This window comes from Haematobia irritans, chromosome 1 (genome assembly GCF_050003625.1).
Source record: "Haematobia irritans isolate KBUSLIRL chromosome 1, ASM5000362v1, whole genome shotgun sequence".
NCBI classification, from domain to species: domain Eukaryota; kingdom Metazoa; phylum Arthropoda; class Insecta; order Diptera; family Muscidae; genus Haematobia; species Haematobia irritans.
Window position 1 is genome coordinate 99,663,158 of NC_134397.1, and position 27,089 is coordinate 99,690,246.

A 27,089-nucleotide genomic window follows, 5' to 3' on the forward strand; every position below is an offset into this window, starting at 1 on the left:
AGCTCTTAACAAATCACCATTTATTTAATTGGTCTATGTTCGGACTTAACTTATAAATTGCACAATATATGGGATATGTTCGACACGAGTACTGTCGTCCGGAATAACTGATAATATAAAGCGCATAATGCGCTTTACAGACTATCAGTTATTCCGGACGACAGTGCTCGTGTCGAACGTATCCTATATATTGTTACCAATTTTAAGTTAGGTCCGAATGCATAATCGAGACAGCTGCATGTTTATGGGATCGATAACACATTTACCGATTATTTAGTCATCGCCGACATGTCGTATCGATCCGACACATTGTAAGATTCTTTACAAACACCGACATTCCGTCCGGAATAACTGATAGTCTGTAAAGCGTATAAAGCACATGATGTGTTCAAAAGCAATGTCTGTCAGTGCCATCTACAGTTTCGGTATTTAATTTCTCAAAAATCGAGAGCACTTTTCGTTTGTATTGTTCTTCTAATAATTCTTCTGGTAATAGTCTTTCTTGGTGTGGTTTAATTTTTATGATGAGGTTTTCTCCGCGTCTATATGCTCAGCATTTGGGATGGACTTTTAAGAAGCACTGGCAAATACAAGGTAAGCGTGTTCCAAGCGATAACGGAGCTTTGAAGGAACTGCAGAAGGCCGGAATTTTGGTTAAGGATCCGTCGCAAATTGTAAAACCTCAAATTGAAAGAGAGATGTAAGTTATGAAACACTAACACGCTAATTCAGGAGTACGTTTTTGTTTCACAATTAAATTCAAAACATGAATAAGAATATTCTTATATTTGGAAAATTCATTAAAGTCGGAAGAGAAAAGACCCACATTTTGAACTTTCTTATTTTGTAAGGATCGAAGCCTGAAATGTTTGACTTTCATTATAAAACGACATTCTCCATTTCTGGTAAAGAGTAGGCCGGTACTAAGTTTGTGTTTCAAATTTGTTACGGCTACCTTTCTATATTTTAAAGTATGCAATTTTTTCAATTGATGCTTTGAAATAATCCCCACAAATAATTTGAGCTTTAATTATTATTTTGTACTTTTGATTTTAATTACCACTAGTGAAACATGAACTTACTACTGGGCTTTAGCAACTACATTGTCGTTTTCCTTGCAATTTAATCAGATACTTTATTGTCGTTAGCTATGACGTTCCATGCAATAATGATCATGTTGAAAACGATGCAACTAATATACACTTGGGCAAATATAATGGATATGTTTATGCTGACGAAAATGTTTTACTGGAAGGAATGCCGCAAGCACAGGTTCTTACCAAATCAATACTAGTTAAGGGCTTGCCGGAAAAATGGTTGGAATTATTGGATAGTATTTCAATTCCCAGTGGTATCGAGCATCTTATTCCGCGAGTGGTCTTAGCATCATATTTATTCGATGCTGAGCAAGAAAAACTGCCGAAAGTAAAACTGTCTGAGCGACCGGGATATAACCTTCCTAGAGAATATGGAATATGTCAATATCGACGAAAGTAAGTATATATGATGGTTGCTTAGATAAACACAGATAAATCATCCAATTTAGCTAAAAAAGTAATATTCCCCAAGCAAAGCTATATCATCAACAGAAAATTTTGAGTATTGGCAAAAAGAATTCATCTACATATAAAATACAATTGGACACTACTTTTGTTCCGTTTATAGGAGTCTCATATTCCTTCATTTGTTTAATTGAAGTTTAAAATGTTCTACTGTAAACGGAATATACAACGATATTGGCTTTGAGGAGAACTATAGGCCGCTCTCACCGAATTCAATAATAATTTACAGGCAGAGATAATGGATATGGATAATATTAATTTTAATTTTTCTTCTGTTTTTAATTCTACTAGCAGCATGTAGAACAAATATGAGGACCTACCTCAATTACTTCAAGAGCTGTAAGAGTTTATTTTGAAAACATGATTCTTGAATCGGGACCAAATGACCTTACGAAAATAAACGCTATTTGGCCTATAATATCCATATGTCCATTTACTAGACACATACAGTAGAAAAGTGGTCTCAAAATTTAGTATATTTCGTTTATTGTTAAAGAAGTTCATAAAAATGCATTTTAGTGCTCACCAATATGTCCTAAGTGGACATCGGTAGTCAAAGGGTTAATCACATGTTATGGATATGGAAAATATTAATCACATGAGGGTCATGATAACAAAACTGAAAATATGAATTGCATATTTCGAAATATCTGTAATGTCATCACCATTGAACTGCACTTCGCATTTTCAAAGACATATCTTTGAAATACACTTCACATTTAGTTCGTAAATAAACCTAATTTTAATATAATCAGAAAATGCAAACAATAGATTTTGCGGTTCGCGCAGTAATATGTTCGTATTCGTCAAGGAATACGGAGAACAGAAACAAAGTTTAAAATTCACAACATGTGATAGGGTCGATCGGGTAATATATTGATTTACTAAACCTACCATCGTTTTTCGGGCAATAACTCTAGATCTCTTACCAAAGAGACCCAAGGCACAATATTGTGGCCATTGTTGCGCATTATGTGTATTAACGGTATTTATAGTTCTATTTATGTGGAAAATTGTAAAAAAATCAATATATATAGACATTTTTCTCAGTGGAACTTCGCTCCAAATTTTTGGTGTAATCTACTAAGAAATTGCTTTACATGTTCCGATATACGGAATCGCAAATCGCAAGAATTTATTTTTTTTTTGCAACGAAAAAATAGAGTTACTCTTGGACTTCAAACCAATTTTAATTCTAACTTCTAATTAAAAAGAACTATATTACCAAGATTTAAGTTTATAAGTTTCAGGGTTAAGAAATTATGGTCAAAGGAAAATTTTGCGATTTGCGATTCCGAATTTCGGAACATAGGGGATATCCCCATGTTGAGCGCTCTCTTTTGCATCAAAAGAGAGAGCTCATTGTTATAATTGTATCTGTTTTATTCATAATAACCGTATTACATCTTTAATAAATTTATCCGTAGTCGTTTGATGTTAAACAAATTTCTAATGGAATGTGAGAAACTAGCAACACTATCTTATACATCAAGACGCCGGCTACTTGATGATGTTCGCGTCAACGTGCTTGTACCTAAAGATGAAGACCTAATTCAACTAAATATAAAAGCGCTTAAAATGATAACCGCAAAGCAACCAATTGAACCAATCAAAGGAAAATTCGAATCAGATATACCGAATATGTATCCAATAAAATGCACCATATCTCTACCTCATAGAAATATATGTGACAAAGAAACACAATTTCGTGAGTAAAAATTCTATACATATATAGTATAACTGATTTGAACTAAATTATTTCAGCTTTTAATAGTAAAATGAAATGCCTTTATCCACACACCATTGTCTCATTCTTTGATCATGAAAAAGTGCGGAATTTACATGGATCTCGAGTAAACAATTCTCAGTTTAAAAGTCGTACTTTATTGAGTGCATTCGCTGTTGCCGTATCTAGGGCGAAGCAGGTGTATGGGGTACGTATTCAATAAGTTTATATATAAGGCTAAGATGTTCTCATTTACCTCTGAATTTATTATGTGAAACAAATGGTTAGAATAGTTTTCATACGTACGGCACGTTTACTATTTACTGTAGATATAGCCGAAGAATTCTTAGAGTAAATATAATGTTATGCAATGAAATGAGGATTTTTATCTTTCACAAATTTTAGGGCAACTAGAGTGGCGTGCAGAAATGAGTACAGTTGCTTTTCTCGCCCTTTCTTCGATATTAAGCTTAAAGTTCAGCTTCCTGTGCAAAATAACGCCAAGGTATTTTGCACAGTCACCAAAGGGAATTTCAATACCCCCTAAGGAAATGGGCCTACCCGTGGGAGTTTTGCGATCTTTGCAGTACATGACTAGTTCGGTCTTTGCAGGATTTACCCCAAGACCATTGTCTTGGGGTAAATCCTGCTAGAGCCACATCATCTGCGTATGCCACCACTTTTATCCTTTCTTTTTCTAGGGTAACTAGAAGGTTATTTATAGCAACATTCCAAAGAAGAAGTGATAGAACTCCTCCTTGGGGAGTGCCTCTGTTCACATACCTTTGTATGTTTGCTTGTCCTAGTGTGGCTGAAATACGTGTCTTCATTAGAAGTTCGTCTAATAGCCTAAGTATACATGGATCAACATTCAGAGTTGTCAGTCCATTTAATATCGAGCTCGGCTGGACATTATTGAACGTCCCTTCGATGTCTAGAAACGCCACGATTGTGTATTCTTTGACAGATAGTGAGCTTTCAATAAAGCTGACTAGTTCATGTAATGCGGCTCAGTAGATCTGCCCTTCGAGTATACATGCTGTCGTTTCGAGAACAAACTTGAATCGATGCTAGTTCTAAGATAAATATCTATCATCCTCTCCAGAGTCTTAAGTAGGAATGAGGATAAGCTGATTGGTCGGAAATCCTTCACCCTCGAGTGAGAGGCTTTTCCCGCTTTAGGTATGAAAACTACTTTTGTTTCCCTCCACTTACCTGGGATATATGATAAGTTGATACATCCTTTATATATCGCCGACAACCAGGGGATAATTTTGTCAGTTACTGCTTTAATCCGCCGGAGTAATTCCATCGGGTCCGGGGGATTTGAATGGTCCAAAGCTATTTAGCGCCCATCTTATTCTAGTTTCCGATACAATTTCCTCGACAGGAAACGACCGCTGAGCAACTGTGGCACCGCCAGTACATGGTTCAACCGTCTGATTTCCAGGAAAATTTGTGGCCAATAGTACCTCCAGCGTCTCCTCATTGGACGTTGTCCAATTGCCCTCCGATGTTTTAATGAAACCTGGAGCGGAGTTTGTGGATGCTAGAACCTTCCGTAGTCTGGAAGCCTCGGATGTATTCTCAATACTGCTGCAGTAATCATTCCAAGAGTTATGCTGAGCCTTTCTCAGTTCTCGCTTGTATACTCTCAGATTCTTCTTGTAAGCGTCCCAGTCCTCAGGGGCTCTGGTAGACTTTGCCTTGTTAAAGAGCTTCCTGCAGGATTTCCTCATATTACTTAATTCCGTAGACCACCATGGTGGTCGACTTTTCCCCCTTGGCTTCCCTCTAGGTCATGCAGCTTTCAGTGAGATGTTGAAGGCCTTAGTAATCCGCTCCACTGCGTGTTCGATATCTTGCACATTTTTCATATTTGTCTGTTATTTCCGGTATCATCATATTGAACGATTCCCTATACCTATTCCAGTCAGCTTTCCTAACATTTGGCGGAAATATGGTCTTGGTGATATGAACATCAAATTAGCGATGATCTGAGAAGCTGTGTTCATTTAAAACCTGCCACTCAGATATCATTTCATTCAGTTCTTGCCAAGGTGATGTCCAAAACCTCTTGCCTGTTTTTAGTGACAAAGGTTGGGGCATCTCCCTTGTTGCAAACTACCAGGCTAGTACGCAAAATAGACTCTATTAGCGACTCTCCCCTTGCATTAGTATCACTACTTCCCCATATAATATGATGTGCATTCGCATCGCATCCCATAATGAGTTTCGTCTTTGTTTTCAGTGACTCCTCCACTAAGGTCTTAACCGCACATGGAGGCATCTCCCTGTCATGTCCCATGTAGACCGAAGATACCCAATATTTGCATTTGGCTATTTCTAAACTGGCAACGACAGTGTCTGTATTGCACATTGAAGGAAGCAGAAACAAGTTGAGCTCGTTTTTAGCAATTATGCAGGCTCGATTTACATCATTACCACTATACTGCAATAGTTTGAACCCCGGAGTACTTAATTCACATATTTTGTTTCTATAAACATATGGTTCTTGAATAAGAACTATATCTATGTCCCCTTTCACCAGGAGAACTTTTAAGGCAGCACATGCAGCCTTACAATAGGGCTGTTTTCTTTTTGCACTGGATGCAACATTTGTATGGGCTATCCAGAACATCGTTGCACTGGTGTTCTATCCAGAACATATCATCAGTGCAAGTCGCGCCGATATTGCCAGATTGTATTTGGATAAAGTGACGCTTCTTCGATTCACAATAGCAATTTATTGTGACTATTTTATCGAAAAACATGAAATTCAAAGTGATACAGTGTCATAAATAATCGCAGCAGTAAATATTTATTACTAATTGACGCATTTGATACATTAAAAATGCATGATTTCACTTATATTCTGTGATTGTTTTTAAACAGCTGATGACAGTGTTGCATATTTTTGGAGATGTCCTGGATAAACGAGTACTCTGTTTTCTTTTAGTCCTTAACGGCTTAGCATATCCAGTGCTAAAAGAAAACAGCCCTAATGATGAAGATCTATCTGGAGGATCCGTAGGACCATCGAGATTTTCAACAACCGTCACATCAGCCGGTTCAATCGAGTCATCAAGAATGTCCTCTTCAGAGATCTCGGTGACTCTCGCAATAACTATAAGTTCAACTTTGGTGAGTTCTGAGGCAATAGAAACCTCCTCTCGCATACGGTGTCTATCCATGTCTTCAACTTTGGTATCTCCCTCGACTTCGCAAGAGGACCCGCTTACTTCTGATTCAGACAGAGGCTTGTCCATTTCTGAATCCTTTAGCTGATCGTTTTTATATACCTTCATTTGGATATAATGAAAGCCATAACATACACGTCCCTGGGACTTTGCTAGATGTGGCAAAGACTGAGTGTTCAATATAAACACTGCATGCCGTCTTGGTCCATCCACTTCATCCAAACGGCCAACCTTCCAATCAGCTGTTGGAAGATCTGGATTGCATCGTTTCAGTCTATTTAAAATAGATTCAGGGTCAGAAGGGTTTGCAGGTATCCACGCATGTGCTCTAGGTCTAGCCGGTATGGTCTGGACCGGGAAACTTTTCCAGCACCTGTGAGTAGACGACAGACAGAGCATTCTCAATTTCCCCCCATTTTTGCTTTGGAACCATACCGTCCAATGCACCTTTATTAATTATAGCCATCACAAGGCTGTCTTTAGCAACTGAGGCAAACGATCTTTGATCCCTTTTGGAGGATGGCAGCTCATCCGGTGATCGTTCCCTTTTTCCAGCCTCAAGAATTCCTTGAGCCCATTTTAAGGAATCGCTTTGTTTAGCCGACAGCGTGCTTGGGTCGACTGATCCTAACTTCTTTAGGACAAACAAAGCATTTCTGCGTTCCTTGAATCTCTTTCGTGAGGGATTACCTCCTTTTGATGTCGTCACCTTGGAATAGGTTCGACTTACCAAAGTGTCACCGACAGTCGACCCGTCTACAGGTCGACTAATTGGGCCTAACTCTTGGTCATTGCCCAAATTTATAACTCCAGTCGATACCCGTCCACTGGGCCCTGAAGTTAGCAACACAGTGGATGACTTTGAATTTCGCTGCATGGTGGCTTAATATCCCACCACACTTGAAATTCTTAGTATGTACCTATTACGATGAGTTTATCCGCTATTAAAAAACACGTCCGTTCCGTTCGACGGTTGAGGACTTACTCAGCTATATCTACATCTGAACCGATTTCGATGAAATTTTGCACATACAGTTAGCACTATAGAGGACTGGATCTAGCCAACTTTGAGTAAGGTCAGTTAATAAATAAGGGCTTTATAGCCAAATTTAGAAAAATCGGGCGGTACATATAGTTGGGAGCTATAGCTAAATCTGAACCGATTCGATGATTTTTTGCACATATTGTAAGTACTATAGAAGATTATAGTAAGCCAAGTTTGAGTAAGATCGGTTGATAAATAAGGGTGTTATGGCCAAATTTGAGAAAATCGGGCTATACACATATATGGGAGCTATATATAAGTCTGAACCGATTTCGAAATTTTGCACATATGGTTAGTGCTATAGAAGATTTAATTTAGCCAAATTTGAGTACTATCGGTTGCTAAATAAGGGTTTTTTTCTGTAAAAAGCGCAACCTGACCCCATTTGTCGAAACCGGGCGATACATGTATATGGTAGCTATATCTAAATTTGATCCGATTTCTTCCAAATTCAATAGCGTTCGTCCTTGTGCCCAAAAAACACCCTGTACCAAATTTCATCAAAATCGGTTAATAATTGCGACCGGAATCCTGAGAACAACAAATACATGGACAGACGGACGGACACCAAGCGCTAGATCGACTCAGGCGGTGATTCTGAGTCCATCGGTTTATATTTTATGGGGTCTAAAATCAATATTTCTGGTAGGTACATTTTTTGGCAGATCAATGTTATTATACCCTGACCACTATGTGGTTTAGGGTATAAAAATAAAGGGTTATGGACCAAGTACTAGAAAACGTTCCGACACCGGTATAGAAAAATTGAGTACATGCGAGTTTTTTGTTGTTTATTTATCTCTCTGAATTCTTTACTTTTTGTTTTGAATTTTTTGTTGTTGTATTTAGAATTGAAGAAGGAATAAAGGAAAAATAAAATTATTTTGAGTTTCTTTATTACTGCTTATTCTATTCGTTTAGAAATAAAAAAATAATTATGTAGCTTTGTACTCGTGCAAAAAGGCAATAGGAAAAAAGTGGGGACTAAAACCAAAAATTGTGCATTGGCTATACACGGCAGTGGTTAGACCTATAATGCTATATGGTGTTGTAGTCTGGTGGCCGGCACTTCAGAAACCGACTTGTTTAGATAAAGTTCAGCGTATGGCGAGCTTATGTATCTCAGGCGCATTTAGTAAGACCGGAACAGACTCCCTTAATGTCATGATGCATCTATTGCCTTTAGACATTTAGGCCAAACAGTCAGCTGCAAACACGGCTGTGCGGTTGCGCGAGCTATCGCTGTGGTCGGAAAAAAGTTAGGTCACAGTTCGGTCCTCAAACTAATGCCAGATGTGCCTAACGTAGTGGATTACACTTTGGCGAGTCCACTTTTCGACAAAAAGTTTGAGATTCTAATCCCCAACAGTGAAGCGTGGTGCACACAGACCCCGGGGAATAAAGAATATATAGATTTCTACACTGATGGCTCCAAATTGGAAGGGCAAGTGGGTTTCGGCGTATATTCTAATGATCTGGAACTTCGAATATCGAAAAGATTACCTAATCACTGTAGTGTTTTTCGGGGTGAAATATTAGCAATAAGAGAGGTGGCGAATTGGCTGAGAAGTAATGTTCCAAAAAATGTGGGCATTTATATATACTCAGACAGTCAACCTGCAATAAAATCCTTGGACTCTGTGTTCCTCAACTCGAAAACGGCCATCGACTGCCGCAAATCTCTCAATGAGATGGCTGAGCAGTACAATATTCACCTAATATGGGTGCCTGGTCATAGAAACATGCCGGGGAACTGCGAAGCGGACGAGTTGGCAAGGCTAGGGACTACCTTACATATTCCAGGGGAACTAGAATTTGTTGGTATCCCCTAGCTACCTGCAAGCTCATACTGCGTGAGAAGGCTGTTATGATGGCAAATGTTCGATGGGAGAATTGCAAGGGTTGTAACGACACCAAGCAAATATGGCCCCATTTCAACTTAAACCGCACACTAGATATGCTAATGTTCTCGAGACGTCAGAAAACGGAAAACGTTAACTTAAGCAGTCTGCTAATGTTTTTGGAACAATCTGGTTGGTTCAGCGAAGAAAAATAATCGAGAAGGTTCAGCGGTTAAAACTAGAAGTGCCCATATTTAATAGGTACTTTTAGTTAATGTGGTATCACAATGGACTGAATAGTCTAATTGAGCCTGAATCTTAATCGGGCTGCCACTTTAACCTAACCTAACCTAGATATAGCTCCCATATATATGTATCGCCCGATTTTGAGTAATAAAAATTAATAACCTTATGTTTGACCATCGAGGCCTCATTTCTTAACTGATCTTACTCAAATTTAGCATAAGGCCACCTTCTGGGGTTTCAATTAAATCTGGACAATATAATCTAAATCGATTCAGATTTAGATATAGCTCCCATATATCGTTATTTTGGACAGGAACTTTAAGCTTAATATTTAAGAAAGGGCGAGAAAAGCAACGGTAGCTTTGTACTCGTGCAAAAAGGCAATAGGAAAAAAGTGGGGACTAAAACCAAAAATTGTGCATTGGCTATACACGGCAGTGGTTAGACCTATAATGCTATATGGTGTTGTAGTCTGGTGGCCGGCACTTCACCAGCCGACAAGTTTAGACAAAGTTCAGCGTATGGCGTGCTTGTGTATCTCAGGCGCATTCAGCAAGACGGGAACAAATTCTATTAATGTCATGCTGCATCTATTGCCTTTAGACATTTTGGCCAAACAGTCAGCTGCAACAAGGGCTGTGCGGTTGCGCGAGCTATCGCTGTGGTCGGAAAAAAGTTACGGTCACAGTTCGGTCCTCAAAATAATGCCAGATGTGCCTAACGTAGTGGATTACACTTTCGCGAGTCCACTATTCGACAAAAAGTTTGAGACTCTAATCCCCAACAGTGTTACTTTCAACCGTCGAACTGAACGGACGTGTTTTCTAATAGCGGAGTATTTCATCGTAATAAGTACTTATTACGAAATGTGGTGGAAATAATAAACCACCATGCAGCGAAATTCAAAGTCATCCACTGGGTTGCTAACTTCAGGGCCCAGTGGACGGGTAACGACTGAAGTTATAAATTTGGGCAGCGACCAAGAGTCAGGCCCAATTAGTCGACCTGTAGACGGGTCGACTGGCGGTGACACTTTGGTAAGTCGAACCTATTCCAAGGTGACGACATCAAAAGGAGGCAATCCCTCTCGAAAGAGATTCAAGGGACGAAGAAATGTTTTGTTTATCCTAAAGAAATTAGGACCAGTCGACCCAAGCACGTTGTCGGCTAAGCAAAGCGATTCCTTAAAATGGGCTCAAGGAATTCTTGAAGCTGGAAAAAGGGAGCGATCACCGGATGAGCTGCCATCCTCTAAACGGGATCAAAGATCGTTTGCCTCAGTTGCAAAAGACAGCCTTGTGATGGCTATTATTAAAAAAGGAGCATTGGACGGTATGATTCCAAGGCAAAAATGGGGGGAAATTGAGAACGCGTTGTCGGGTGTCTACTCAGAGGTGCGAAAAAAGTTTCACGGACCAAGTCCTCGACGGCAAGATGCTGGATGGTATCAAGGACGATATAAGTTAATAGCTTTTGCGGACCAGAGGTCTATGGATTTCTTTAAAGCTGCATTGATGCTAATTGGTGAAGTTTGGGAAGGAGCCGCTTTGGCGTTAGTCGATAAAAAAGACATACCGGCTAAACCTAGAGCACATGCATGGATACCGGCAAACCCTCCTGATCCTGAGTCAATACTAGAGAGACTAAAAGAATGTAACCCAGATCTTCCAACCGCCGATTGGAAGGTTGGTCGTTTGGATGAGGTGGATGGAGCAAGACGACATGCGGTGTTTATATTAAACATAGAGTCGCTGCCACATCTAGCCCAGACCCAAGGACATGTAAGTTATGGCTTTCATGATATCCATATGAAGGTATACAAAAGCGATCAGCCAAAGGATTCCGAAACGGACAAGCCTCCGGTAGAGTCAGCAGTGAAAAAATCTCCTAGCGAAGCCGAAGGAGACATACAACCTGCAGACTATGGCGAAAATCATATGCGGGAAGTTTCTACAGGCTCAAGCCTCACCAAAGCTGAACCGCGGATTGTTGCGAGAGTCACCGAGATCTGTGAATAGGAAGCCCTTGATGACTCAATTGAAGCGGCTGATGTGACGGTGGTTGAAAATTTGGATGGTTCTACGGTTCCTCCAGATAAATCTTCACCATTGTAAGGTCGCTTGTGCTGCCTTAAAAGTTCTCCTGATGAAAGGAAACATAGATATAATTCTTATTCAAGAACCTTACAGATATAAGAACAAGATTTGTGAATTAAGCACTCCGGGTTTCAAACTTTTGCATAATACCGGTACCGATATAAATCGAGCATGTATAATTGCTAAAAACGAACTAAACTTGTTTCTGCTTCCTTCATTGAGCAACGCAGACACTGTCGTAGCCAGTCTAGAGATATCCACATGCAAATATTGGGTATCTTCGGTCTACATGGGACATGATAGGGAGATGCCACCCTGTGCCGTTAAGACCTTAGTTGAGGAGTCACTAAAAACAAAGACAAAACTCATTATGGGATTCGATGCAAATGCACATCATAGTATTTGTGGAAGTAGTGATACTAATGCAAGGGGAGAGTCGCTAATAGAGTTTATTTTGCGTACTAACCTGGTAGTTTGCAATAAGGGAGATGCACCAACCTTCGTCACCAGGAATAGACAAGAGGTTTTGGACGTCACGTTGACCTCTCCGGAACTGAATGATAAGATATCTGAGTGGCAAGTTTTGAGGGAACATAGCTTCTCAGATCATCGCTACATCAGTTTCAGATTGGCTGTTCGTACTTCAAAGACCATATTTCCGCCAAATGTTAGGAAAGCTGATTGGAATGGGTATAGGGAATCGTTCAATTTGATGATACCGGAAATGCCGGAGACAAATATGAGCACTGTGCAAGATATCGAACACGCAGTGGAGCGGATTACTAAGGCCTTCAACATGTCACTGAAAGCTGCTTGGACTACGGAGTTAAGTAATATGAGGAAATCCTGCAGGAAGCTCTTTAACAAAGCAAAGTCCACAAGAGCTCCGGAGGATTGGGACACTTACAAGATGAATCTGAGAGCACATAAACGAGAACTGAGAAGGTCTCAACAAAACTCTTGGGATGATTACTGTAGCAGTATTGAGAATACGTCAGAGGCTTCCAGACTACGGTTTTCATTAAAACATCGGAGGGAAATTGGACAACGTCCAGTGAGGAGACGTTGGAGGTACTTTTGGACACATACTTCCGTGGAAATCAGACGGTTGAACCATGTTCCGGCGGTGTAACAGAGGCTCAGCGATCATTTCCTATCGAGGAAATTGTGTCGGAATCTAGAATAAAATGGGCTTTAAATAGCTTTGGACCATTCAAATCCCCCGGACCTGATGGAATTACTCCGGCGGAGTTACAGGCAATGGCTGAAAGAATTATCCCCTGGTTGACGGTGATATATAAACGATGTGTAAACTTAGCATATATTCCAGAAAAGTGGAGGGAAACAAAAGTCGTCTTCATACCTAAAGCAGGAAAAGCCTCTCACTCGAGTGCGAAGGATTTCCGACCAATCAGCTTATCCTCATTCCTACATAAGACCCTGGAGAAGATGATAGACATGTATCTTAGAACTAGCGTGGATTCAAGTTTGCTCTCGAAACGACAGCATGCATACTCGAAGGGCAGGTCTACTGAGACCGCATTGCATGAACTAGTCAGCTTTATTGAAAGCTCACTATCTGTCAAAGTAGTGTTTTTCAGGCTGAAATATTGGCAATAAGAGAGGTGGTGAATTGGCTGAGAAGTAATGTTCCAACAAATATTGGCATTAATATATACTCAGACAGACAACCTGCAATAAAATCCTTGGACTCTGTGTTCCTTAACTCGAAAACAGTCATAGACTGCCGCAAATCTCTCAACGAGATGGCTGAGCAGTACAATATTCACCTAATATGGGTGCCTGGCCATAGGAACATACCGGGGAACTGCGAAGCAGATGTGTTAGCAAGGCTAGGAACTACCTTACATATTCCAGAGGAACTAGAATCTGTTGGTATGCCTCTGGCCACCTGCAAGCTCTTACTGCGTGAGAAAGCTGTTATGATGGCCAATATTCGATGGGAAAATTGCAAGGGTTGTAACGACACCAAGCAAATATGGCCCCATTTAAACTTAAACCGCACACTAGATATGCTAGTGTTCTGAAGGCGTCAGATAGCACTCCTGATATCTGCTATAACGGGTCGCTGCCTGATAGGCGAATTGGCAAAAACTATAGGTGCGACGTATAATGACTATTGTATAAGCTGTCATGATGTGGAGGAAAAGGAATCAATTAAACACCTCTTGTGTGAGTGTCCTGCTTTTTGTGTAAGGCGTAAGCGAATTTTATGAGTGTTACGTATGTAATGAAACTATCGATACGGTAACACTTATGTTTCGATAACATGTTTACATGACATTTACTCTTTTGTAATTCTTCACCATGTATTCATTCCTTTTCTAACCGTTCAATAAAATTGATCTTCTAAAAAGCACGTGTAATCTTTATATTCATTTAATAAAGATGCATATTTAAAAAGGAGCATATAGCTTTAGATTACTGGCTGACCTGGAAAACGTTAACTTAAGCAGTTTGTTAATGTCTTTGGAGCAATCTGGTTGGTTCCGCAAAAGTAAATAATAGAGAAGGTTCAGCGGTTAAAACTAGAAGTGCCCATATGTAATAGGTACTTTTAGTTAATGTGGTATCACAATGGACTGAATAGTCTAAGTGAGCCTGAATCTTAATCGGGCTGCCACTTTAACCTAACCTAGCTCCCATATATATACATCGCTCGATCGTATTTAGACTTACATGTACATCCGATCGTATTTAGACTTACATGTAACTCGTACATAATAATATTGCCCGATTTTCCCGAATTTTGATTTATTACCCACATTAATTGAGCGATTTCCTCTTTTTAATAATGGACTCAATATTAGTTATATACTAACTCTGTAGGTGCAAAATCAACTACAGCTACAACTGTATATAATATCAGACATTTCTGCTCAGATTGTGCCAAAACTCCCATAAAAATGTACCCCTTAATGTTCTTACATATGGAAATGCGGTTTATCGCTCAAACCAATAATGTTATCCCACAAATGCTTATGTTTACTAATTCAGTAGGGGTGGTTTAGGGTATGATATAGTCGCCCCCGCCCAACTTTCTACTTTACTTACATGTTTAATACCATATTTATATATTTCGCCATACTTTCAACCAATTCCTGTATAATTTCTTCTGGTATATTCTGCCACTCAAGCTGTACTCGTTCCCACCAGGTCTTCTAATTTTGATGGAGGTGATTTGTGCAATCCCAGCCGTCTTCCCACGATTGACCATAAATTCTCAATCGGGTTAAATAGAGTAGTATCCTGTTGTTGTATTATTGTTAGTATATTAATGTTAGAAATAAGAGAATTGTTTTGAGTAGTATTTAAAATGTTGATTTAAGTAACTGTATAAGGCCTTTGCAAGGCTTAGTTACATATGAAAATAAATAAATTAAATTAAAGTAAATTAAGGTCGGGGCTTTGCGCTGGTCAATTCATCACTTGAATTTTTTGTCCACTAAGCCATTTTTTCACTATTTTTGCACTATGTTTCGGATCACCACCCTGTTGAAATACGACCTCATCATCAGGATAGGCACTCGTGTCAACAAACTCAGGAAGATGAGTCTGCAAAATGGCGAGGTAGTCTTCTTCTTCATTATATCATCAATTTTTTGCAATGTCCCAATGTGCCACCAAGTGAAGCAGCGCCAAACCATGATGCTTCCACCACCATGCTTCACAGTTTGCTTAACATGATGGCGTTCAATGGTATCACCAGGATGACGCCAGCAATATTGTTTACCATCCGATTGGAAACGATTAAATTTTGATTCATCTGACCAGATAACACGTTTCCCGTCATTCTTTTCGGACAATGCAGATTTATTTTTTTTTACAGCTGAAACATAACCAATGTTGTGGAGCGCTCGTCTTGCTGTTCATTCACTAACATGCTTATTTTTGGCAACAGTAGTATTTTTCGGCGTTACGGACTTGTTCTGCCTCATTTCTGCTACCATAAGGCGAGCGTCCGCTTTGGTCAATTTTTCAGCGGCCCCTGGTTTGCTCTTTGGGAGTAGTACTTCTTCTTTTTTGGACGCGAATGACCACAGACTGACTTATATTTAGAGACCTCCTTAGACCAGGGTAGTCTCGGCCCAACTAAGATCAGGCAAGTGCAGCCGCCTCAATTCTTACTTATTAGTGATTGATAGCAGCGTAGCTGACGTGTGTCCGATCTGTAACCAAGGGCCACATGACACACTTCACCTTTTTGCTTGCCCAACTTAAACTACTCGTCTCACCTCCAGATCACTCTGGACACACCCCATCATTGTCGCAGAGTTCCTTGATCTGGCTACTAACTGAACTACATAAGCATAGAACAAAATGGATGAAACTACATTAAAAACTATTACAACAACAACATATTTATTTCCTTGGCTATTTTCCGTGATGAAGACCCATTATTAGTTAAGGAAACTATATTGTCCTCCACATCGCGCGATAACTTTTTCATTTTAATTATTACTTGATATTATTGCAGTACACTTCGAATAAAGCTTTAACTCAAACACGTTTCTAAACAGAAAGTTGTATTACTGATCATAAAAAAGACAACAAAATACAAAACTAACGGTATATTTTGGTTTTATGCTGAGTACATCAGAAAGTGCAAAATTGAGTACATGCGAGTTTTTTTATTTATCTCTCTATTTTTTTTATTATTCATCTATGGAGTAATCCTTACAGACTGTTATATATTCATCTGGCAACTATATATTCGTTGTGAAATTGATTATCAGAACTGTTTGAGAAATATTGAATATTTATTGAATTGATCTAATAGAAAATACATTGTTGTAATTCTGATATATAACAAATTGGTGTCAGAAGTGGTTGAAAGATGCCTCTTGAAGCGGCAGATTTGGAAGCGTTGGCAAGATTACTAAAAGATGCATTGCAGTGCGAGCGGCCGCAGATGCAGCGGCAAATATTTCACAGGGAGTCGGGACTGTCCGCACAGCAGTGGCACCACCAGTCTCAATCCCTCCGTTTAAACCATCGGACACGGCATCCCTTTTGGACTATTTTACTAGATGCGAATGGTCTTTAGGACTGAGAAAAATTGCTGAGGCAGATTATAAGAGATATGTTTTAGTCCATATGGGCACTGAACTCAATGAGGCTCTGAAGATTTTGATTAGCCCCAAAACATCTGACGATCTCACGTACGACGAAGTGAAGAAAACGCTTGTTGATCACTTTGATGGAAGAAAGTGACACAAGAGGCAGGAGAGTCGCTGTCTAATTTCGTGTTGCGACTACGGCAGGCGGCAAAGTTTTGCAACTATGGGACATTCCTTGACAGAATGCTTACGGAGCAACTTCTTTTTGGTTTGAGCGCACGTGAAATATGCGACGAAATCATAGCTAAAGAGCCGTCAAATTTTAACGAGGCGTACGAGATCGCACAACGTTTGGAGGCATCCCATCGAACGGTAATGGAGATGAGAAATGCTACAACTACGTTTTCGGTGTCTGAGAGTGAGGGCAATACCAACAGGGTTGGTTACGAATCCTTCAAATATAAAGGGACGAAGCCAAGAGTGGCTCAGGAGAGAAATGTGAAAAGTGAGGAAAAATGTAATCCCCCACAATGTTACGGGTGTGGTGCTCAACATAACAGAAACAAGTGCAAGTTTCGGAACGCGATTTGTTTCGCTTGTAAGTGAACGGGCCACATCGCTAGAGTGTGCAAGGCAAGAACGTCCTGTATTTTCGATGATGATGTCGATGATAGCAGTGTTGGTACAACGGCTTAATCAGTTGAAGGGGTCACAGTCGGGCAGACACATGATCGAAGTTTTTGTAAATGGAAATAGAGTGGTGATGGAGTTGGACACAAGAGCTCCGTGTGCCATTATCAGTATGAGAAGTCTACGGGAGATTATGCGAAGCTCTCGAATACAGGAGACTAACCGAAGGTTCACCAGTTACACGGGCCACAAAATTGTGTGTTTAGGGCGTGTGGTTGTGAATGCTAGAGTGGGAGCATCAACCAAAAGATTAAATCTGTACGTGGTGGAGGGAGATTTCGACTCATTGTTTGGCAGAGAATGGATACAACAGTTTGTTAAAGAAATAGACTTCGTTAAGTTATTTTCAACTTCAGAGCAGGTTAAGTCGATAAATACATTGTCTCCAGTTTTGTCAACAGATGAAAGCAACGAGCTTCTGAATGTTTTGAGGCGATTTGATGATGTGTTCAGCGAAACAGCTGGTAAACTTCAAGCACCCCCTATAAGATTACATTTAAAGCCGAATGCAACGCCGGTATTTGCAAGGGCTAGGGAGATACCATTGGCATTGAGAGATGAATATGCCGCAGAGATTGACCGGAAGATTGCAGCCGGGTTATTCGAAAGAGTCGACTACTCGGAGTGGGCATCAACTACGCATGTGGTTTCTAAGAAAAATGGTAAGATTAGAATAACAGGCAACTATAAGCCCTCTGTTAATCCACAAATTATTATAGACGAACATCCGATACCAAAACCTGAGTATATTTTTAATAAAATGAAAGGATCGAAAGTATTTTGTCACTTGGACGTGACAGACGCCTACACACATTTAGTGGTCGATTCTGAATTAGCCCACGTTCTCACACTGAACACGCCAACCCACGGATTAATACGGCCCACCCGAGCAGTTTACGGTGCGGCGAATATACCTGCCATTTGGCAGAGGTCTATGGAGGCAGTATTGCAGGATATTCCCAATGTGTGCAATTTCTTTGATGATATTTTGATTTATGCGGAAGACTTTGAGAAAATGCTGTCGGTCTTAAACACAACACTGGAAAGACTTCGTAATAAAGGGTTACGCTTGAATAGGTCGAAGTGTGTGTTTGCAACCCCATCTAGTGCGATAAATTTGAATGGAGCCCAGAAGCCGACGAGGCCTACCACGATATCAAGACCGCCCTCATATCTCCTCAAGTACTAACACCATACAATTCGGATCTTCCTCTTCTATTGGCGACGAATGCGAGTCAGGTCGGATTGGGCGCGGTGTTGTCACACGTAATACCTGACGGGAGAGAGAGGCCTATTGCGTACGCAAGTAGAGTGCTCAGTGAGACAGAAAGGAAATACCCACAAATTGATAAGGAGGCGTTAGCGATTGTGAGGGTTGTACAAAGGTGTCTTATACTTGTATGCACGCCATTTTACGCTTATAACTGATCATAAGCCTCTGTCACAGATTTTGGACCCATCCAAATCTCTTCCAGTGCTTTGTATAAGTCGTATGGCGAATTACGCTGACTTCTCGCGAACTTTAATTTCAATGTTGTGTTTAAGACGACCAACGCTAATGTAAATGCTGATTTCTGCTCGAGAATGCTTAACAGAAAGAGTGATGAAAAACAAATAAATTCCTTATTGCCACATGAAATGGACGACTTTGATGGATTTGTCATTCATCAAATAAACCAGCTGCCTGTGAGTGCAGAGAAAATTGGATCGGAGAGTCGTAAGGACGAAAAATTGGGTGTTATAATTAGACTGTTGGAAAGTGGCAAGTCCTCACAATCTTTTGGTTATAAGTCGCCCGAAGTGAATTACAGATTAGCGGGAGTATGCTTAACTTTCGAGCACAGTGTCGTAGTTCCTCAGAAGTTACGTGACAGGGTCCTGAACCATCTTCATGCGGCCCATTTGGGCGTTGTGAAAATGAAGGGAATAGCCAGATCCTTCGTATACTGGCCGGGCATAGATGCCGATATAGAGAAAACCGCAAAGTCTTGCGAGGACTGTGCTGAATACGCAAATGAACCAAAGAAATTTAATCAACATCATTGGCAGTACCCAACTGGACCATGGAATCGCATTCATCTTGATTATGCCGGACCATTCTTGGGGTCGATGATGCTTATTATTACAGACGCATACAGCAAGTGGATAGATGTCAAGGTATCATCATCATGTACATCGGCGGCTACAATAAAATTACTTGAGTTATTTTCCTGTTATGGGGTCCCTAACACTGTAGTTTCTGATAATGGAACCTGTTTTTCCTCGCAGGAGTTTAAAGACTTTCTTACAAAAGCAGGAGTCAGATATCACAGATTCAGGGCGCCGTACCATCCCGCCACGAACGGGCAAGCCGAGAGATCGGTTCAAACAGTGAAGAATGCACTTAAGTCCCTAAATTCTACCAAAGGGGAACTGCAAAGGCATCTTAATCTATTTCTACAGCAGTATCGAATCGCTCCTCACTCCACAACTGGTAGCCCGCCTTCACTTTTGTTTTTTGGTCGTGTCATACGGACACATTTCGACCTGTTGGTACCAAGAAACGTATCAGAGAATGCAACCGGGAAGCAGTACATGGATTTTAAGCCTACTTTCCGATCACTGGAACCCCTACAAAATGTTTTCTTCTTATCCAATAATGCGAAGATGGACAAGTGGGTGAAAGGAATGATTCTCAACAAGATGGGAGATTTGCATTATGAGATTTTGCATAATGGCAAGGTGTTAAAGCGACATATATATCAAATTAGAAATCGGATCGACTCAAACGAGACCTTGCAGGGAGATAGAGATACGAGAGTTACATCGAGACGCAGATCTTATACTGCGAAAGATAATGTCCGGCAAACGCTGCCACATAATACCACCCCGGAGGAGGCGACACAGCAGTCTCAACCAGCGTCGCCTATTGGTACGAACATGTCCAGTCCCTACGGGTCTTTTTCGACACCTCAGTCGGACTTTTATGGTTTCGATGCTCCGACCGCGATTGGAAGCAATAGTGACGTTGAGGATAACGAGGACTCCGATAATGTAGATATGGCTACACCCCGAAGATCGAGCAGAATAAGACGGGCCCCCAGCGACTGGGTTTCAACTAAATCGATGTGAGGGAAGAAATGTTATATAGTCATCTGGCAACTGCCATATATTTTATTGTATTCCATTCATCTGGCAACTATATATTCGTTGTGAAATTGATTATCAGAACTGTTTGAGAAATAAAAACCATTTTTATTGAATTGATCTAATAGAAAATACATTGTTGTAATTCTGATATATAACACAGACTAACAATGCTATACATACTACAATATATACAAATGGTATCTTATGCCTAAGTATTTAATAATAATGTTATATTTCTTTTTATATTATATTTATCTTCTGAAAGACAAAATATTTATAGTATTTATTAAAAACAAACTTGACGACGTAAATCGAGGGATTACTGTACTACAAATGGTATCTTATGCCTAAGTATTTAATAATAATGTTATATTTCTTTTTATATTATATTTACCTTCTGAAAGATCAAAATATTTAAGTATTTATTAAATTCGTCACATAATCGGCGAACAGGGTCGTGATTTTCAAAGTTTGTGCGAAAGTACTGAATGCGAAGCAGTTCAAAATTACGAGTAGGTCTTGACGGTATATTGAATGCGATACTGTTAAGAAGTAACTCTGATTTAAATCTACCATTAATAACAATCATAAAACAGATATTCAGCATAGTACGTCTACTTTTCAGTGTAGGCAATTTGACAAGTGAAAATCTTTCCTTGGAAGATGGCGTGGTTTGAGGAGTCCAGTTGTTCCGACGTAAATAAAACAGTAGAAATTGCTTTTGTACAGATTCAACACGGTTGCAATGAATTTGATACTGTGGGTCCCAAAGGTTAAAGTGACAGCCCGATTAAGATCCCATTAAGGGTTATTGCTGCTTTTTTTATTCGTTTAGAATTGAAAAAAAAAATAATAATTATTAAACACAACATTACTCATTTCTGCACGCCACTATATATTGTGAATAAGTCTCATTTCTCCTGATTCCATAAACATACTTTGATTCATGAAATGAGATTCTAATATCTATCACTAGAGCTAAATTTATATCAAATTTAAACTTCCTCTTTCCAGGCTACATGTCCAAAGGAACTCCCCAAGCCCATAGTAGTTCAAAGCATTCAGACAGATGGACATATATTTCACTTTGGGATATTTCAACTAAACACATTGGAGTTAGATGGAAAGTCAAATTTAAGCAATTATTGGTTCGAAGAAGAAAATATGCATCTATATTCCCATTGTGAATTTAGAAACGGCCAGCCTACACTCGAAGGCTACAATAGAAACGTGTTTCGCCATTTCTATGCATTTTATCGAAGTGTATGAGTAATAATAATTCACTGTTTTGCGATTAAAACTTGTTATGGATTAAAATAATTTATATATGTATAAAAAACTTTAACTCAATTTATTTAGTTGTACTTGTTTGAGTAGTGTTCGATTAAGAATTATTTGTTTGGTGATTTAATTTTTAATTAAATCACCATTTTCTTCATATACGATGTTTTACGGAGAATTTATTCTACTAACATTTATTTGCCGCTGAGTGCTAAGTATCTTGTGGCTTGATCTCTATTCATGCCGCAGGTACTATATGGACTCGAGGTCTATTCTGGCACTACATCTAACAGTATCGACTTACTTGGATGTATTGTTAATTCCTTGGTAAGATTTGTATTTACCATTAGGAGAAGAGAGCATACACCCAATTTTGTTACTCATAATAGCAAAAATGTTTGCTAAAACAGCATTTTTGTTTGCTGAAAAAGGAACAGCAGTAGCATGTAGTTGTTTCAACAAACATTCGTTAGTTTAAATAGCAAACATTTTGTACAGCTAAAATAGCAAACAAATGCTGCTGAATTAGCAAACGTGTTTGCTAATTCTTTTTGACAAACATCGCTGCTGAAGTAGCAAACTACGTTAGTTGAAATAGCTAACATTTTTACTGCTATAACAACTACAAATGTTGTTTGTCCCAGCAACAAAATTTGTCGTTTTTTAACGATATATTGAAATGAACTTCTACTTGTATTAAATGTGTGAAATAAGTTGAATTCCATCGAAGTATTGGAAGTTTATTTGGAGTGTTATCCAGGATTTATTTTCGTTAGTTTTTCTTCTTTGGCCGTATACACGCGGATAAAACAACAATGTTAAGACAATCTGTAATGGAAAGAATTAAAAAAACAACTAGTAATCACACTAGTTTACACCAAAATTTACATTTAATGAGAGGTTGCTTTTTATGTATTTCCATCTCCTGAATTCGAAAGTAGAGGCTAATAATTTTTTAATGAAACAGTTTCTGAGATATCCTTATATTTTTAGTTTTTCGTCTTTTTTTCATTAGACAAATTATTTCTGGAGCTAACAATGTGCGATTATATCGTTATTGGTACTTAAATGCAAGGTATTGAGATGACGAACAAATGTGGATCTGTGATAAGTTAAGTGGTTCAAAATATATCGATAAAAAAGGGCACATTTTCAAAAAAATATGCTTATAACTTTGTCATTTTTCTTCTAGTTGGTCTTAATTCTTACGTTAGAGTATCATCTTTACGAGCACAAAGAGAAATACATAAAAAATCACCCCTCATCAAATCTACATGACAAAAATTTTATTTTGTAAACTATTTTTTTATTTATAGGAATTGTATTGAACGATTTAATCAATAAAATAGGTGCTTTTAGCAAAAAATCAATTTCATTCATACTAAAAGCATACATTATTCTCTTAAGGCCGTATTTAGTTGGCATTATTTCGCTAAAATAGCAAGGTAATGTTATCCTGGTTTTAATACTCACATTTAAGGTGGACTTTGCCAATTGTGATACAAAAGTGCAAATTGTTATTGGTGTAAGTACAAGGGTTTGAAATGGTGTGTACTGTTAGAAAGTCAATGGACGATTTCGGCTGACGAAGGAGGCGTTCAAATGGAAAATAATTTTTGGTGGCATGCCAACGTCAATTCTATCGCTTTATAATTGTCTACCGTCTTAAAACTTTTTGCGAGTGGAAGCCTTCATAATTCACTATTCTTACAAGGTGGTCCAGAAGCGTTATGCTGCCACGGAATGGTACGGTAATTGGTTGATCACAATCTCTTGGATATCGATCTACCATGTGCACTTTATGTATGGTTCTTTGCCAAGCTAGGATGCTCGCTCCCGAACTCTACTATGACCAATTTTTGTTTAACTTTTATTGGAGTTGCATTAGTCCTAAATATTCAAAATATGTTCATTATATGTAAATTTACTACAAATTGGCAACAATTCGAACTAAAACTAATATATTTACTATTCCTATATGACGAAAACAATGCAAAAAACAAGTGAAAAATGTTTTACGATTTCAATTTACCAATCGAAAAAATTGTCGATCAAAAAAACTCGATATCGACTCCCGTGATCCGAAAAATTTAGATTTCGATCAAAAGTTCTCGATATCGAATGCCGTGATTAGCCCCCAGTTTGGGTTAGCTATAGTGGCATCCCGTTATTTCAGGTTCACTTTGACTATTTAGTCCATTGTGATACTGTTTGGTGGGGGAGTGAATTCCCACTAAATATATATCGTTAGCTGAAATGCAAACGGCCCTAACTAACAAAAATATCAAAATTGACTTTTTTTTTTATTGAAAATAATGTATTTATTCAAATTCATACAGAATTACAGAGAGAATTTCAAACTAAAATTGTATTGGAGTCCTAAAGTATATCTATTTTTTCCTTAGAAGAAAAATAAATTCTTGCGATTTGTGATTCCGAATTTCGGATAGTTTGTAGTGAACAAGTGACGCAACCAGCAAAAACGTATGGCAGGAAAGAAATATCAAGGTTTGTCCAAAGGAGATATAAACGAGAGGAAGGTCAGAGAAATTAAAGATTCGTGTAAGTCAAAGTCTTGTGAGAAAAGTTCCACTAGAAGTTGCTCCTATTTCACGGAAGATACTCGTAAAGAAATTTTTGTCTCATTCTGGAAAATGTCGTGGGATGAAAAAAAAATGTATATGTAACAAACCTCATTGAATGTGCAAATAGACAACGTGTAACTGTTGAAAACTCCAAACGCTCCAATACTAACAGCCTGTTTCTGTATGTCGAACGAGCTATATCGATCGACTGAAATGGAAACAAATAACTGAATTTATAACTAAAAATCAGCTGTTTCTATGCATTTCAGTCGATCGATAGAACTCGTTCGACATACAGAAACAGGCTGTTAGTATTGGAGCGTTTGGAGTTTTCAACATATTACAATAATTATTGCTAGAAAAGTACGCGAACAGACCTAATGTTGGTTTTGACAAATGTCAACGTCGATATCCCAATAAACACAAACGTTTGAAAAATGCTAAATTTCAACAATTTTCCAAAAATTTTTGCAAAGGATTGGGGTAATATTCAAGTTGAGAAATTGTTGAGAAAATCGCGTTCTCAACAAAAATCAGACATTACCCTCAACAGTGAAATTCAACACATTAGCAATAATATCTCAAGTGTTATCCTCAAATTGAAATGTATCGCTACTCAATAATTTGTCAAACAATTTTCGATGCGAGTCAAATTCAAAATTAACATCGTTGCAAATACTTTTCAACCTAAATTTGTATGAATGATATCCACACTTCAAATTGAAAGTCAAAGCCAAAATTCTATGAATTTTGTATAATTTATTCATTTTCATCAAAATAAAATATATAAAAATACACTACACTACATAATACACTACAATACCAATTGATATATAATAATCTTATTAAACATATCAACAAATAAGAACAAAAAAAAAACAAAACTTTAAATATCTTAAACATTATTAGTAAACACGTTTGCATTGATAATTCGATTTCCTTCCTTTTGGTGTCATAAAACAGCATTAAAATTTATTAACATGCGGGCAATTTGAAATTAGGAACGTACTGGACCGCGTGTTAGAATTGATTCCCAGCAGAAGAAATTCGCAAAATATCCATTTTAAACTGATAATAGCAAATGGATTAAACTGACGATGTGATCCACATTTTCATCCAGAAGTTGTTGATTTCAACAATTTGTTGTTTTTAACAATTTTAATTGGTTGCACTTGTAATGCTCCTGGAAAATTTTTCATGTCGATAAGCCACTCATTTTTCATTGGTCAGCTTCTTAATGTTTGCAAGAATGTAGTATCCAAAGATTTTAGTTCTCTGCAAAGAGATTTAAATTTAGTGAGTTCTCTAAAGTTTTGATTTAATTTTTCATATTGACGTACCAATTATTATAAACTATTTGAACCAGTTCCAGTTAATTGTCCACCATTTTTTCATCGGTCAGCTTTTTAATGTTTTCAAGAACGTAGAATCCATAATTTTAGTTTTCTGCAAAGAGATATACATTTAGTGACTTCTTTAAAGTTTTATTTCATTTTTTATTTTCACTTACCTATTTTTATAAACTATTTGGTTATTTGTCTAAAATTTTCCATTTTTTTAATTTCTTGCAATTGACCACGAACTTCGTTGCACAAATAAGTATTGAAAACCACATGGTTTTTTCGTTGCATTTTAGGGTAGTGTTTTGTCAAAGTTTTCTCATATCATCTTCAACATCTTTTCAAATATTTCGTCAACATTTTGGCAAATTGGAAGTAATTCGCAAACAATTTGAAGATGTATTGAAGATGAGCTATTTCAAGTCAAGTTGAATTTATGTTGAAAATTATATTTACCCTCAAACTGAAAAGTTGTTGCATCCTGTGTTTATTGGGATGTCAAACGCCAACGCCGTCAAAGCATCACTTTTAAAAACACGAGACAAGTCGAGAAAATAGAAAAAATATTTTGTGTTGTTTGGTAAGTATTGCATTGTCCTTTTAAAGACCTTTTGTTTTTAACAAATTTTAGATTGGAAATTTGCTATTATACATTGATATATGGGAGCAACCGTCGTACAATGGTTCAAGCCCGCTTTGCATACAAACGTTTATGGATTCAATCCTAGTTTCGACTAAACACTGTAAAGTTTTGCAACGGTGGATAGGTGGATTACTCCCTCTGGAATGTTGGTGACATTTCTGAGTGTTTCAAACCTACTCTAAATTTTTCATCGCAATGGGAAATGGTGTTCAGGGTCGGCTATTAAAAGTAGATTCCTTGTCTTTGAGCTTCCTGCATGGAATCGGGTGGCACTCAGTGACAAGAGAGAAGTTCAACACTGCTATATCATAAGGGACTGAATAGTCAAAGTGGGCCTGAAACAGCGGGCTGTCACTATAGCTAACCTAAACTGTACCCGAATGTTTCACAAAAATATATGCTTTAGTTTTAACCATTTTAATTTTTATTGTTGTTTTTTTGATCTCAGCTTAAAGCCATGCATTGACTAAACTACAAGTGTAGCTTAACCAACAGAGGAAAAGTATGCTTGTCAAATTTATTTGGGCAAAGCCCTATAGACTGCAAGATGGTTGGATGTACAGCTGTTTCGGAATTACCACATTCCTCATCAGCATCCTCTACTTGCAGCAAAACTATCAACCA

General features: G+C 38.3%; 1 protein-coding gene and 1 long non-coding RNA gene across 2 annotated transcripts; one reads left to right on the plus strand and one right to left on the minus strand.

Moving 5' to 3' along the window:
• Window positions 1–473: 473 nt before the first annotated feature.
• Window positions 474–21,966, plus strand: mRpL37 (mitochondrial ribosomal protein L37). Its single transcript, XM_075291250.1, has 5 exons — window positions 474–700; window positions 1,149–1,493; window positions 2,990–3,270; window positions 3,327–3,496; window positions 21,631–21,966. Exons 1-5 carry the CDS (start codon window positions 522–524, stop codon window positions 21,883–21,885), a joined length of 1,230 nt encoding a protein of 409 aa, XP_075147365.1. The 5' UTR covers window positions 474–521; the 3' UTR covers window positions 21,886–21,966.
• A 3,255-nt stretch (window positions 21,967–25,221) lies between these two features.
• On the minus strand, window positions 25,222–26,267 carry LOC142240468 (uncharacterized). Its single transcript, XR_012723286.1, has 3 exons — window positions 25,993–26,267; window positions 25,823–25,928; window positions 25,222–25,757 (listed from the first exon to the last, which is right to left on the minus strand). It is a non-coding gene; the product is annotated as an uncharacterized LOC142240468 (long non-coding RNA).
• Window positions 26,268–27,089: the final 822 nt, after the last annotated feature.

Excerpts from the sequence above, each read along its gene's own strand:
- mRpL37 (XM_075291250.1), top strand. The coding sequence starts at position 522 with ATGATGAGGTTTTCTCCGCGTCTATATGCTCAGCATTTGGGATGGACT. Across the intron at positions 3,271-3,326 it reads TGACAAAGAAACACAATTTC|CTTTTAATAGTAAAATGAAA; the intron begins GTGAGTAAAAAT and ends AAATTATTTCAG. Across the intron at positions 3,497-21,630 it reads GGGCGAAGCAGGTGTATGGG|GCTACATGTCCAAAGGAACT; the intron begins GTACGTATTCAA and ends TCCTCTTTCCAG.